General features: G+C 39.3%; 2 protein-coding genes across 2 annotated transcripts in view; both read left to right on the forward strand.

The window, feature by feature from the left end:
- The first annotated feature begins 1035 nt into the window (after window positions 1-1035).
- Window positions 1036-4600, forward strand: hs3st1 (heparan sulfate (glucosamine) 3-O-sulfotransferase 1). The gene is made up of 2 exons (XM_067384113.1): window positions 1036-1135; window positions 2870-4600. Exon 2 carries the CDS (start codon window positions 2923-2925, stop codon window positions 3775-3777), a length of 855 nt encoding a protein of 284 aa, XP_067240214.1. The 5' UTR covers window positions 1036-1135; window positions 2870-2922; the 3' UTR covers window positions 3778-4600.
- Window positions 4601-9642: 5042 nt separating this feature from the next.
- Window positions 9643-15308, forward strand: part of LOC137028565 (cytokine-dependent hematopoietic cell linker) — an 11963-nt gene continuing 6297 nt past the window's right edge. The window contains exons 1-5 of the mRNA XM_067397565.1: window positions 9643-9677; window positions 12207-12244; window positions 12363-12417; window positions 14261-14307; window positions 14385-14430. Coding sequence (XP_067253666.1) covers window positions 12242-12244; window positions 12363-12417; window positions 14261-14307; window positions 14385-14430 — 151 coding nt within the window. The 5' untranslated portion in view covers window positions 9643-9677; window positions 12207-12241. The remainder of the gene's footprint in view (window positions 9678-12206; window positions 12245-12362; window positions 12418-14260; window positions 14308-14384; window positions 14431-15308) is intronic.

Genomic DNA, 15308 nt, shown 5'->3' on the forward strand with positions numbered 1-15308 from the left:
TGATTCAGAAATACTGCAGATTTACAGCAGAACAAAGTTCGGTGATGAGAACAAACATACATTTGAAAAAGAAACGTTCTTTTGATGGGTTTGAGCCTGGTGACTTCAGTGATACTGTATGAAAATAAATGTGTGTGTGTGTGTTTTTATCATTCACTGCTTTATGGTTACAAGCACTAAAACCAAAGACCTGCGTGTCCAACAGCGCTTGAGAGCGTTTCATTCAGTCGCTGCGTTCTGTGATGACTTACGCAACCAGATTAATGTGTGTGTCAGTCGGTTCAGGTGGTTATTTCCTGTGAATCTGTGAGGATCGTCTGTTTACTCACTGGAGGAAATAAGGTGCAGTGAGGTGATGCATAACAGGCTTTATGGCTGCGGTGTGACTCCATCACAATTGTTCATTAATGTTTGATAGTGGAGCTGATCTGACTGAACATGAACGACAGAACTGGAAACACCGCAGATTGAGTAAAACCAGCATCTGTAACATGACTGTAAAGCTAATATGACTTCACTGAGGATATCAAGATATCCATAGAACGTTCATTCAGTGTTGTCTGGTCTTTAATAATGTTCTCAAAATGTTAGCGCAAAAACAATCATTCATGGAATGTTTTTTTCACTGAGATGTTTTAGTTGGACGTTCATCTAACATTTTTTTAAATGTTTCTGAACATGCAAAAGCAATATTCCCATCATTTTTTCATAAAAAAGATGTTCCCTTAACATTTGCATAACTAAAAAAAAATGTTTTAAAAACACTTTAAAAAACTGAACGTTTCATAACGTTAGAAAAACATTTTCAGAACATTTTTTTTAGCTGACCAGCTCTAATCTGCTGATTATAAACATTAACATCATGATTTTTGGTAAAGTTGCTTTGAAACCATGTATAAATGTGAAAAGCGTTATGTGTGATAAAATGTGTTTTCATGAAGCCCTGGTGGGCGGGACGCGATGATGTCATCGGAACAGGGCGGGGCTGAGGCGATGACGTCAGCGCGGGGAGCGACCTTCAGAGCGCGCGTGCGTGAGCGCGTGAGAAACTTTCGCTGTTGTTTGTGTGTGAGTGTGTGTGACTCCGGATGATTCCTCTTCATAAACAGTTTTTCCTCATGGATCCGATCGACAGGTAAGGCTGTTGAAGTATTGATCATGATGATTAGAACAGATGAACCACGAGATGATCTTTAAATGATTCGTTTCTTTGTCATTGTGTGATTATTATCTTTTAATGAGCATCACAGAAATAAAATACAGTTCAGCTTAATAATGTCTCAAAAGTGGTTATCTGAGAGTTACAGCGTCATTCTTCTGTAGAAAGACAAACAGATATAGTGATGAAAGCCAGAATATTAAATTGCCACGGATGAATATTTACTGTTTATTTTTTATCTGAGATTTAAAGCCAAATTGCAGGTGGGAGAAAATGAGTTCAGAAAGATGCAATCATGGAAACATCATTGCTTTATTTTCGCAGAGATTGGGAGGTTTATTAGTAAATTCAGTTGACTTTAATCCTCAATCCTTGTTGCATTAAATGCCAGTGGAGACCGTTCACTTCCCCTCTCACTCCTAGAGGAATTATGATATCTCAGTATGTTTAGATTTTCTGCTTCTGAACAAACTTTTCTTTTGGTGTCTTCAGTTTAAAGACCCAGCATGGTTCAGTTCAATGCGAATCCATGAGTGAATTGTTCACATTTTCAGTGGTCAAAAACCAAATGTGGGTCACTTTTCAACCAGCTCATATTTATTTTAAAGAGGAATTATTTATTTCGATCAAAACTACCGTATAGAATATTCCTGTCTGAGTTTTTCCAGGGTTTTCATACCAATAACTCTAAAAGAAGCTATCTCAATTTCCACTTAGATTCTGGTTCTTAACAAACTTTTATTTTGATATGTGCATTTTTTAAGGCTCTAGATGAGATATGGAGATATACTGTTATTGGCTAATTAGCTGGTGCAATACTATTATGTCACTTTTGTATTTCAGAAATGTACTTCTACAAATCTCTGGAAGGAAGTTAATGTGCCTCAGCTTGGCCATTTCAGTGTATTGAAATATTGTTAAAATTGGTTTCAATGCAGCTGTTTTGATGGAAGGAAAGACGATGCATTTCTAGTTTCAACATTATTTGTTCTTCAGATAACCCTCTTTAAAAGAAAAAGTATCAGTTGTTTGAAAAGTGACCCACTTTTGGTTTTTGACCACTGAAAATATTCATGCATATTCATTTCTTTATTTAACCAGGTTAAAATCTCTTTTACAAGACTGATGTAATACAAGATATAGTGAAACAAAGATTGATAAAGTCAACAGATTTTACTACTGGATTTACCAATCTCTGTGTAAAAATAAAATAATGATGCTGCCATCTTTCTGAAGTCATTTAATTTGGCTCCAAATCTCATTCTGACCCTCCTCTACAAAACTCAGTAAATATGCATGTGTAACATTTAATATTTCCAAAATTTGGTTGATTTGACACAGAATGACGCATACAAAGTTGGAACTTTGGTAAATCTTACTTATGACACATGAAAAGTCATAAGTATTGAGACTAAAAGTTGAAACTATGAGATAAAATGTTGATATTATTTCTTTCTATATATTACTTGTGACTTTTTGTGATACTTTTGACACAATTTTGACTTTATCTCATTAATTTATTTTACAAAATCGTGATTTGGGGCTTCCATAATGATATCTCGAGTCGATGAGACTGACGGTTGTATGTGATGTGACAGATTTCATCAAATTCCCACAATTATGAGTTCGACCAGGACATGAGTGCTTTTAAACTCTCTTTCATAAGCACGAATGGAGTTGACATATAAACATGCTGTGTTTGTGTTTCAGAGTCATGTGAGCGTGCGTTTGCTGTCAGGCTGAAGTCGCTTCGGGTCGTTTTGATGGCCGCCGTTATCTTCGCTCTACTCTGTTTTATCCTTTCGGTCGTCCCGCGAGCCACCATGGCCCCGCCCACCGACGGCACGCTCCGCCTACCCGACGTCATCATCATCGGCGTGAGGAAGGGCGGCACGCGCGCGCTCATCGAGATGCTGAGGCTTCACAGCGACGTGGTCGCCGCTCAGAACGAGGTTCACTTCTTCGACTGGGACAGTCACTACCAGCGCGGCGCGGATTGGTACATCTCTCAGATGCCGTACGCCCGGCCGGGTCAGCTGACGGTGGAGAAGACCCCGGCGTACTTCACCTCCGGCCGGGTCCCCGAGCGCATCCTGCGAACGCTGCCCGACGCGCGGCTGCTGCTGATCGTCCGGGAGCCGACGGAGCGCTTGCTGTCGGATTACACGCAGGTCTTCCACAACCGCCTGCAGAAGCGCAAGCGGCAGCAAACCCTGGAGACACTGCTGGTGCGTAACGGAGAGCTCAACCTCGACTACAAGGCCTTGAACCGAAGCCTGTACCACGTGCACCTGCGGCGCTGGCTCGACGTGTTTCCCAGGAGCCGCATGCATCTGGTGGACGGCGACGCGCTCATCCGAGACCCTCTGCCGGAGATGAAGAAGGTGGAGGAGTTTCTCCAGCTGGAGCCGCAGATAAACGCCTCCAACTTCTACTTCAACCAAACCAAAGGTTTCTTCTGTCTGCGCGACCGCCGGCGCGAGCGATGCCTGCACCGCTCCAAAGGTCGCAAACATCCTCGCGTGGCGCCGGAAATCCTGCACAAACTCTACGACTACTTCCGCGAACCCAACCAGAAGTTCTTCCAGCTGGCCGGAAGGACATTTGACTGGAAGTGAGAAGAAATGGAAGTGAATGCACAATATATTCAACAGATCGCACTCCTGAAATAACTGGAACATCAGTGACGGCGGGTCAACGTGTTCGGCTTCACGCTCCACATTCACAATGTGATGAAGCCCGAGACTTTCAAAGCAGAACACGTTCATTTTCATCAAAGTTTATGAAGACGAGCTTTTTTGAATCATTTACTGCAAAAATGATGTTCTTCCTCAGTGTTTCTGTCTTGTTTTGGAACACAAATAACATTCTTAAATCACGATACTGGAGAAATGAAGTGTTGTTTAATGAAAAACAAAAAGCAATATCAGAAAAATAATCATTAAGTTTATTTTTCAGATATTTGATCTTGTTTTAAGCACAAACTCACTTCATTCAGTGAACAAACTTCATATCTTCAGTCACTGTGTTTCTCCAGTAAATGAATCTTGATTTAAGAAAGTTTAGATGTTTGTGCTGGAAAAGTATTTCAGAGCTGTCAATAAATGTATTCAGATATATGGACAAATGCATGTGAAATAAATCTATTTTATACTTTGATACAATAATGAACAGTATACTGTTTTCACTGCTGCTAATTTGTTGAATGTGTGTCTTTATATCTGTCACAATTATAGAAATGTTTCTCATTAATTTCATCTCATAGTCCATGTATTCTGTTTATTGGTTTTTATATGAAGGAATCGTTCACTAATAAAGTTATTTTTGATATGATCTGGTGTATTGTGGTTTTCTGTCTTGCTGGAGTGTGTGTGTGTGTGTTTAGGAAATTGATCATATTTGTGTGAAGGAGAGTTAGCTGGTCTGTTTTTAGTTTAGTGTGTCTCATGACGTCATTCTCTCTAAACTGCCGTGTACAGTGAGCAAAAGTGTAACATGAGAACAACACATAGTTCTGCACTGTTATCTGTGTGAGTGTGTGTGTGTGTGTGTGTGTGTGATGAACTGAACTCTGCTCGTGACAACATTATTTAGTTGCAGTGTCGTCAGTGTAATCCAGTGTTTTACTGGCAGGATTGATCAGATTCTTTGGTTCTTCTGGTCTCTGTCTTTTTTCTTGTTCCTTCTCGTCAGTGATTGCGCAAGTTATTCAGAATATCGTCTACATGTGTTTTGAATCCGATGTCAGATTCCGTGATGTTTTTATATTCCGTGGTATTTTGTGTTTGATGTTTTCTGCTTTTCCAGTGATCGGTCCAGATGAATCAGATCTGCAGCTTTACATGATTCACTGTCCATAAACGTGTTCAGTTTGAAGCTCACAGCTGAGATACATTAGTTATTCTGTGTGTGTGTGTGTGTGTGTGTGAGAGAGAGAGAGAGTGTGTGTGTGTGTGTGTGAGAGAGAGAGAGAGTGTGTGTGTGACATGGGTATGACACAGGTATTACAAGGAGAGGTGACTTATAAGGACATTACCCAATGTCTCCACTTTTCAAAAGGCTTATGAATCACACAGAATGAGTTTTTGTGAGAAAGTAAAAGTTTCCTGTGATGGTTAGGGTTAGTGTAGGGGGAGAGAAAATACAGTTTAAATACTGTATAAAAACCATTACACCTATGGAATGACCCCCAAAACACAAAACAAACCTGTGTGTGTGTGTGTGTGTGAGTGTGTGTGTGTGTGTGTGTGTGTGTGTGTGTGTGTGTGTGTGTGTGTGTGTGTGTGTGTGTGTGTGTGTGTGTGTGTGTGTGTGTGTGTGTGTCACCACAAACGCAGTCATCATCACAGTGACATCAGCAGCTCTGGATGAATGCGGTTTTCCTGCTTGTTTGTCATCAGAGATCGTTCAGGACATGCTTCCTAAAGCCGATATCCCATGATTCAGCATTAAACACACTCACTGCGTTTACAGAGACATTTATTCATGCATCCAAACACATTTAAATCTATTCCCGTATAGACATTCTGGTTTTTCTCCACATCATGAAATTACCGATACCACTGAATATCATCATCAGCTTAAACATAAACAAGTTTTAGCTGTAATCTATGAAGAGCATTCTTACACAGGCCCCCTGCTGCTCAAGATGGTGAAGTGCAGCGTGATGAAGGGAAATGATGATCGCATCCTCTGTAGACCGGTTTGGTCTAATATTCAAACTGGTGTGGGTCAAGGGTGGAGGAAAGACTGGATTTGATGTGCTGTGAGATCAGTTTCTCAAAGCACTTCATGATAATTGGTGTTAGTGCAACCGGTCTGTAATCATTCAAACATACAGTGGGTACGGAAAGTATTCAGACCCCCTTACATTTTTCACTCTTTGTTATATTGCAGCCATTTGCTAAAATCATTTAAGTTATTTTTTTTCTCATTAATGTACACACAGCACCCCATATTGACAGAAAAACACAGAATTGTTGACATTTTTGCAGATTTATTAAAAAAGAAAAACTGAAATATCACATGGTCCTAAGTATTCAGACCCTTTGCTGTGACACTCATATATTTAACTCAGGTGCTGTCCATTTCTTCTGATCATCCTTGAGATGGTTCTACACCTTCATTTGAGTCCAGCTGTGTTTGATTATACTGATTGGACTTGATTAGGAAAGCCACACACCTGTCTATATAAGACCTTACAGCTCACAGTGCATGTCAGAGCAAATGAGAATCATGAGGTCAAAGGAACTGCATGAAGAGCTCAGAGACAGAATTGTGGCCACAGATCTGGCCAAGGTTACAAAAACATTTCTGCTGCACTTAAGGTTCCTAAGCGCACAGTGGCCTCTATAATCCTTAAATGGAAGACGTTTGGGATGACCACAACCCTTCCTAGAGCTGACCGTCCGGCCAAACTGAGCTATCGGGGGAGAAGAGCCTTGGAGAGAGAGGTAAAGAAGAACCCAAAGATCACTGTGGCTGAGCTCCAGAGATGCAGTCGGGAGATGGGAGAAAGTTGTAGAAAGTCAACCATCACTGCAGCACTCCACCAGTCGAGGCTTTATGGCAGAGTGGCCTGACGGAAGCCTCTCCTCAGAGCAAGACACATGAAAGCCTGCATGCAGTTTGCCAAGATGGTGAGAAATAAGATTCTCTGGTCTGATGAGACCAAGATAGAACTTTTTGGCCTTAATTCTAAGCGGTATGTGTGGAGAAAACCAGGCACTGCTCATCACCTGTCCAATGCAGTCCCAACAGTGAAGCATGGTGGTGGCAGCATCATGCTGTGGGGGTGTTTTTCAGCTGCAGGGACAGGATGACTGGTTGCAATCGAGGGAAAGATGAATGCGGCCAAGTACAGGGATATCCTGGACGAAAACCTTCTCCAGAGCGCTCAGGACCTCAGACTGGGCCGAAGGTTTACCTTCCAACAAGACAATGACCCGAAGCACACAGCTAAAATAACGAAGGAGAGGCTTCACAACAACTCTGTGACTGTTCTTGAATGGCCCAGCCAGAGCCCTGACTTAAACCCAATTGAGCATCTCTGGAGAGACCTAAAAATGTCTGTCCACCAATGTTTACCATCCAACCTGACAGAACTGGAGAGGATCTGCAAGCAGGAATGGCAGAGGATCCCCAAATCCAGGTGTGAAAAACTTGTTGCATCTTTCCCAAAAAGACTCATGGCTGTATTAGATCAAAAGACTGCTTCTATTAAATACTGAGCAAAGGCTCTGAATACTTAGGACCATGTGATATTTCAGTTTTTCTTTTTTAATAAATCTGCAAAAATGTCAACAATTCTGTGTTTTTCTGTCAATATGGGGTGCTGTGTGTACATTAATGAGGAAAAAAATGAACTTAAATGATTTTAGCAAATGGCTGCAATATAACAAAGAGTGAAAAATTTAAGGGGGTCTGAATACTTTCCGTACCCACTGTATGTGGGTGCTTTTTTAGGAAAAGGGATGATGATAGCCGATTTTAAACAGAGTGGGATGGTGGCTGATGTTAGTGACAGATCTTTGTAAAGACCCCACCAAGCTGATTGGCACAGGCTTGGGTACTTTGCCAGATAGTCCATCTGGGCCAGCAGCCTTCCTTGTGTTGATTGTTTTGAGCACTCGCCTCACTAGCACTAGAAAGTGCTGTGGTTGTTATATAATATATAATATACTTTTTTTTTCATTTAGTACTGCCCTTCAGAAGCAACAGAAGACACTTAAATGTTTGCCAGAAGACAAATTAAGTACAATTTACCTTAATCTTCAAATTCCAAAAGTTTTCACCCCCCGGCTCTTAATGCATTGTGTTTCATCAGTGAATGTTTGAACCTTTTTTAATAGTATAAATAATAAATTAATATTTTTTAAAAAAATAATTTTTTTAAATCCTGTAAGTTGTGAGGTGGAGCCTCCATGGATCAGACTTGTTTGTTCAGCACATCCCACAGATCTGGAGAATTTGGAGGCCAAGTCAAAACTTCAAACTCGTTGTTGTGCTGCTCAAACCATTCCTGAAACATTTTTGTGCATGATCCTGCTGAAAGAGGCCACAGCCACCAGGGAATACCGTTTCCATGAAAGGGAACAATGCTTAGGTAGGAGGTACATGTCAAAGTACCACACGGGTCAGCCTTCCATGAGCCTCGGCCAACCATGACCCTGTCTCCGGTTCACCACTGTTCCTTCCTTGGAGCACTTTTGATATATACTGACCACTGCAGACCGGGAACACCCCACAAGAGCTGCAGTTTTGAAGATGCTCTGACCCAGTCATCTAGCATCACAATTTGTCCTTATCAAACTCGCTCAAATCCTTACGCTTGCCCATTTTTCCTGCTTCTAACACATCAACTTTGAGGACAAAATGTTCACTTGCTGCCTAATATCTCCACCCACTAATGAAGAGATGATCAGTGTTATTCACTTCTGTCAGTGCTCATGATGTTATGCCTGATTGGTGTTCAGGGAGAGCCTGCTCATTACAGAGCCAATGGGTGGAGCTTGACATCCAGCCACACCCTAAACCTAATCAGGTCAAGCTCCACCCATTACAAGATGGACATAATTTGGCTCTGCAGTGAGCAGCAGTTCAACAAATGTAGGGCGGGACTTGATTTTGTCCATGAGGAATTGATTGGATGTGGGACTCAAAAGGAGGTGGGACTGAATGCCAGCTTGCAGTGGATTGTAAGAAAGGGGCGGAGTTTAAGCAGATTAAACGTGTGCATACAGAAGATCACGAAAATTGTCAGCTTGTTCTCTTTCAGTAAGCTGACTTCAATTGGATCTGATTGATCGTAGCCTCACTGATCGAGTTTATGAACCATGAACAATCAGAAACACCTGTGCCAACTGAAAGAAAACAAAGATTGAACCCAATATTTGGTGATAACATAATGAGAGGCTCTCTAGAACACCAAATTAGGTAATTGATTCTCACATATAGAGTTTTTTTTTTTTTTTTTGGCTGAACTTTTTTTTTTTTTTTTTTTTTCGTAAACCTTACAACTGTCAGATTGTTCAGGTTTATTTGTGACATCATTCAGAACCACAAACATCACGACTGTTACACCAAATTATGAGAATCATTGACAAATCCAGCTGCTGTGTGTGTGTGTGTGTGTGTGTGTGTGTGTGTGTGTGTGTGTGTGTGTGTGTGTGTGTGTGTGTGTGTGTGTGTGTGTGTGTGTGTGTGTGTGTGTGTGAGCTTCTCTAAATGTGTGTGTGTTTCTGAGTGTGTGCGTCTCTAAATGTGTGTATGTGGTCTGTGCGTGTGTTTCAAGAAATAGATCAGTAGGAAATGATCACTTCCTGTACGGCTTCTCATATCAAGAGAGTGTGTGATCATCATCAGGGGATTGGCTGATGTTAATCTCACACAGGAAGTGAGTTGAGAACTCTTTCTCTGAGGGGGGCGTCGCTGCAGAATAACTGTCAATCATACACACACACACACACACACACGAGCTGGAGCTCGGCAAACCATTCCCGCTATTCAGCAGATGAAGGTAAGATGTTTTCCAGTCATTCAGAGCAGCTTTGAAAGTTGTATCAAAGTCTGATCATGAAGCTCCAGAAGTGTGGAATATATCTAAGGACAGTAATCAGATTTATCGGACAATTATTTATGATTGAATATAAATGTGCAAACACTCTTGTTTAGTGACATTGATGCTTCCATGAGGAACATTTAACATCCACTGAATCTTTCCATTCCTCTAAAGGTTCTTCAGATGAAACTGTTCTTTATTTTTAAGAAAGATGTGATGTTTGAGTGCTCTGATCCGAAACTGCTGCAAACTGCCAATCATAAATGATTTCAGATCACAGAACTGAATCTGCCGACAGTCTTGTTCTGTTCAGACGCTGTTAAGTGAGATATCTGTGAAGTCTGGTGACTGCAGCAGTCATCGCTCGTGTTTGAGTGTCCATCTACTCATATAAATACATGTGCGGAAATGAGCCGGTGTACAGTACTGACTGAGCAGTGCTTACAGGTCATGTGTCTCTCACAGATTTAAATGTTGATGGATCAAAAAAACTCAAATCACTGCAGGAGTGAAATATGTGAGGAATCACTTCACTGGAATAGCAAAATCATTTCATATTTTCATATAAAGCTGGAGAATGATGCATGTGAACGGATTCGGCTCTGAACGTCTCTCGACTCGGTGCAGGAACAATCGATGGAGATGTACTGCAAAAATGATGTTTTTCCTCAGTATTTTTGTATTTAAGTCTATAAACATTCTTAAATACATTTACTGGAGAAGCAAAATGACTTCAGAGCTTAAAACATGAACAAATATCTGAACTTTGAATTGAATTAAGTTTTTCTGGCAGATATTTGTTCATGTTTTGAGCTCTGAATTCATTTCTCTTCTCCAGTAAATGTATTTTGATTTAAGAATGTTTAGATATCTGTGCTGGAAAACAAGACTGAGGAAGAACTTGTTGTTTTTGTAGTCATGTACACTTTATTACACTGTGATTAGATGAATCACATTTGTTGATCACAAATGATAAAATACTGATGTTTCTGTTCTATCACTGTTTGGCCTTCGAGCAAAACGACTAAACCATGCTCAGATTTAGTTAAAATGTCTTTCCGGCGAGAATAAAAACAGCGTGTTTGTCACTGAAATACTCTTTCCGGTGTAAACGGCTCCATTTATAATCCTTTCAACTTAAAGTGTGTGTGCTGTTTAGACAACTTGAAATGTGAAGTTGCATTAAGTGACGGCAACAAGTTAAACTTATAATGTTAAGTTGTGGTAGATAATTGCAACAGCAATTAATAATAATAATTAACTCAAGCATCATATAAACACTTAAAGCAAACTGAACCTACTATAATCGATGTTGTCTACACCGGATGGGTTAAGGCGAGTTGCCGCCATTACACGGACGACCCGATCCATTGGAGATGTACTAAACGCGCAAGCGCAACTGTTGAGCGAATGGAATTGACGCTTCCAGTGTAGACAGCAGCGCGACGCGACAACGGACATTTCCAGTGTAGACGCCCTGAAAAAAGTCTTTCCTCTTTTCTGGGTAATCAACTTTTCTCTTAAACTTCCTGATTGTGAATAGTTGACGATATAACAGAATACAACAAATGCATTATTGATTTGATATTGAAATATTTGAATTACTCTTGTGGTGTAGAATGTCTAAGTTGATTCATCATAGGCACATTATTTGCTAAAAAACGACCGAGATTCCAGCTGTAACTTACGTAAATGTGCATGTATGACAGGTCACGTCAGGTCACATGACACACTGAAATCACATACACTAAAAACTATAAATGAATAATTGTAAGTTATGACAGAAGAATGAACTTTTAAACATGCATGATGTTTCAGAAATCTAAAATAAACATATTTCAGTGCCAGTTGATATAGAAAAAACATGCATTTGATTTTGATTTTAATCTAAACATACTGAATTTGACATAATCTGACATTAATGTACTGAAACCAAATGTGCGTTTGTGTAATTGAAGCTGTTCTCAGATCAGCGTGAAATGTTTGATTGTCAGCTGTGGATCTGACAAACAGGAAGCAGCAGGAGGTGACAGGAAACCATAAAGAGATTCACACTATAATTAGCAGTGGACATGTGCAGCGTTCAGAAGAGACATCTGAGCCATGATGAGCGCTAAATCAAGCACTTTAAACACGATTCGATCATGACACAGCTCGTTTGAGCTTTATAACATCCGTCAGGGTCAGCAGTGAGGTCACATGAAGCAGAGCTACACAAGAGAATATGGAATATTGCAGAGAATATGAATTATCGATTTTGGAGGGCTGTTGAGATGAGGTCATTTACATTTATAGCTAAAGAGGAAGTAAACACCCTGAGAAATTTAAAGCGCTTGTTGACAGAAGCATCTAATAACCAAATATCTTCAGTCATCCTAATTCTGCAGTAAATGTATCTTGATTTAAGAATGTTTAGATATTTGTGCTGGAAAACAAGACAGAAACACTGAGGAAGAACATGATTTTTGCAGTGATGTGTGTGTGCAGGAGCTCATGTTCGTGATGATGCATCTCCATTAATCATGGTGAGAGACTGACTCGTTCATTTCATCATCATCTTCATTCGTTTACAGCCAGACTCTGCTGAGAATGTGACTGATCTGTAATGAATCGATGTTCAGATGAGTGTGTTTGATTTCTCAGGATGACATGAACAGAAGAGAGCGGATCAGACACACACACAGATACCTGGATGAAGGTTGGTACAGTATATGAGCTGGCCAATCACATGACAGAGTCAGTCAACCAATCACATACACAGCATTTTGACATGCAGAGACAAACCAATAAACACTATTTTACATGAAATAATTAGATTTCTTCAGCTGCTGCCAATCATGTTAATTAACAGTAACAATCACTAGATAAACACAAGAGATGTACAGCCCATAAACAGGAGTGAATGTTAATGTTTGAGCTGAAATTATCTTCATCTCATCTATCTGATGTCTCCATCTAGTGACGCAGATCAGTCAGTGCAACTCAAACACATTACTAGATTAACACGTTTAGGACAAACTTCCGGTTGGCTTGAGAAAGCCTGGCCAGAAAGTGTGTAGTAGTTTTAAAAGCTTTGAGTTTGAAACAGTTTTAAGTTCTAAAAGCTTTGAGTTTGAAATAGTTTTAAGTTCGAAAAGCTTTGCGCTTAAAAAAGTTTTAAGTTTTAAAAGCTTTGAGTTTGAAACAGATTTAAGTTTGAAAAGCTTTGAGTTTGAAACAGTTTTAAGTTTGAAAAGCTTTGAGTTTGAAACCGTTTTAAGTTCTAAAAGCTTTGAGTTTGAAATAGTTTTAAGTTTGAAAAGCTTTGAGTTTGAAACAGATTTAAGTTTGAAAAGCTTTGAGTTTGAGACAGTTTTAAGTTTGAAAAGCTTTGAGTTTGAGACAGTTTTAAGTTTGAAAAGCTTTGAGTTTGAAACAGTTTTAAGTTCGAAAAGCTTTGAGTTTGAAACAGTTTTAAGTTCTAAAAGCTTTGAGTTTGAAACAGATTTAAGTTTGAAAAGCTTTGAGTTTGAAACAGATTTAAGTTCTAAAAGCTTTGAGTTTGAGACAGTTTTAAGTTTGAAAAGCTTTGAGTTTGAGACAGTTTTAAGTTTGAAAAGCTTTGAGTTTGAAACAGTTTTAAGTTCTAAAAGCTTTGAGTTTGAAACAGTTTTAAGTTCTAAAAGCTTTGAGTTTGAAACAGATTTAAGTTCGAAAAGCTTTGAGTTTGAAACAGTTTTAAGTTCTAAAAGCTTTGAGTTTGAAACAGTTTTAAGTTCTAAAAGCTTTGAGTTTGAAACCGTTTTAAGTTCTAAAAGCTTTGAGTTTGAAACAGTTTTAAGTTCTAAAAGCTTTGAGTTTGAAACAGTTTTAAGTTCTAAAAGCTTTGAGTTTGAAACAGTTTTAAGTTCGAAAAGCTTTGAGTTTGAAACAGTTTTAAGTTCTAAAAGCTTTGAGTTTGAAACCGTTTTAAGTTCTAAAAGCTTTGAGTTTGAAATAGTTTTAAGTTTGAAAAGCTTTGAGTTTGAGACAGTTTTAAGTTTGAAAAGCTTTGAGTTTGAGACAGATTTAAGTTTGAAAAGCTTTGAGTTTGAGACAGTTTTAAGTTTGAAAAGCTTTGAGTTTGAGACAGTTTTAAGTTTGAAAAGCTTTGAGTTTGAGACAGTTTTAAGTTTGAAAAGCTTTGAGTTTGAAATAGTTTTAAGTTTGAAAAGCTTTGAGTTTGAAACCGTTTTAAGTTTGAAAAGCTTTGAGTTTGAGACAGTTTTAAGTTTGAAAAGCTTTGAGTTTGAGACAGTTTTAAGTTTGAAAAACTTTGAGTTTGAAACAGTTTTAAATTTGAAAAGCTTTGAGTTTGAAACAGTTTTAAGTTCGAAAAACTTTGAGTTTGAAATAGTTTTAAGTTTGAAAAGCTTTGAGTTTTAATTTGGAAAAGCTCATGTCATCAAGTGTGATTGTGTTTGATTAGTACTGTGCAGTCTTCTATAAAGTTAGTACGTCTGATTGAGTCAGCTGCCTGAGTTTTTTATTAGCATATTTAAATGTGTATGTTTGTGTTACAGACAGCGGTCCTGCTGAACGAGCCACTAAAAGTCACATCAGCACAGCAGTAAGTGTGTGTTTGGTGTGTGATTGTGTTTTGTGTTGTATGGGCTGAATTGTGTACAGATGTGTTTGTGTCTGCAGGATGTTGTGCACGTTCCTCCTCCTCGACCCCTGCGTGTTCAGCCAGGTGAGCAACAACAACACAACACACACCTGCACCTGCCTGCTGTTAGAGATAGGCAGTATTTCAATTCAATTTATTTAAAATTATTTAATTTACAGCTAACAAAAGCATTACATTCATTTCTGCTATTGTGTTAAAATATTTAAAGCAACTAATGCAGGATATGTTTTTTTTGTAATTTGTTTATTTATTTATTTTTTTATATATAGTCATTTTTTTGTGGTATAAAAATTGAAATCGATTGTGAAATTTGCACAACAATGCAATCAATTTAATCCACGTTGAATGAAGAAATGATGATGAACGTGCGATGTTAGCCTGATTCAGTCATTGTCGAGGAAATTACAATAGCAGCAGCGGAGGAAAGGTCACATGGTCGGACCGGATGTCTCCAGTTTTTTTTTTTTTTACATGAACAGCAACCAGAAGAAGAAGGAAGAGAGAGGGAGGGTCACTGGGGCAGTGTCCTTCATTCAGTGAACCAATGGTAATTTAAACCTTTGGAGGGAAAGTTTATGACCCTTTGTCTTTGAGCATGATGTTGTGGGCTGGCAGTCTCTTCATACTCATAACAAGAATACAGTGCAGTGCTCTCTAGAATCTGAAGCCCCGCCCCCTCCTACACTATAAACACTGAAGCTGCGGCTGAAATCGGTCACTTGTTCACACATTTACTAGTTTCTACATGGTGAATGGGGAACGATTCGGACAGTGTAAAGCTTTCCCTTGACACGAATGAAGTCCGCTGAAGACCGATGTTGGAATCCCATCTTCATCCTTCATCTCCTGATGGGAGAGCTCAAGAACCTCCTCCACTTCTCTCTCCAAAGGACGACTATTCTGCCTCAGTCCCCACAGGCCGTCCTCAGCCAGGATCATCT

This window comes from Chanodichthys erythropterus, chromosome 1 (genome assembly GCF_024489055.1).
Source record: "Chanodichthys erythropterus isolate Z2021 chromosome 1, ASM2448905v1, whole genome shotgun sequence".
Taxonomy (NCBI): domain Eukaryota; kingdom Metazoa; phylum Chordata; class Actinopteri; order Cypriniformes; family Xenocyprididae; genus Chanodichthys; species Chanodichthys erythropterus.

Bases quoted from the DNA above. Each gene is read 5' to 3' on its own strand.
- hs3st1 (XM_067384113.1), top strand. From the start codon at position 2,923: ATGGCCGCCGTTATCTTCGCTCTACTCTGTTTTATCCTTTCGGTCGTC.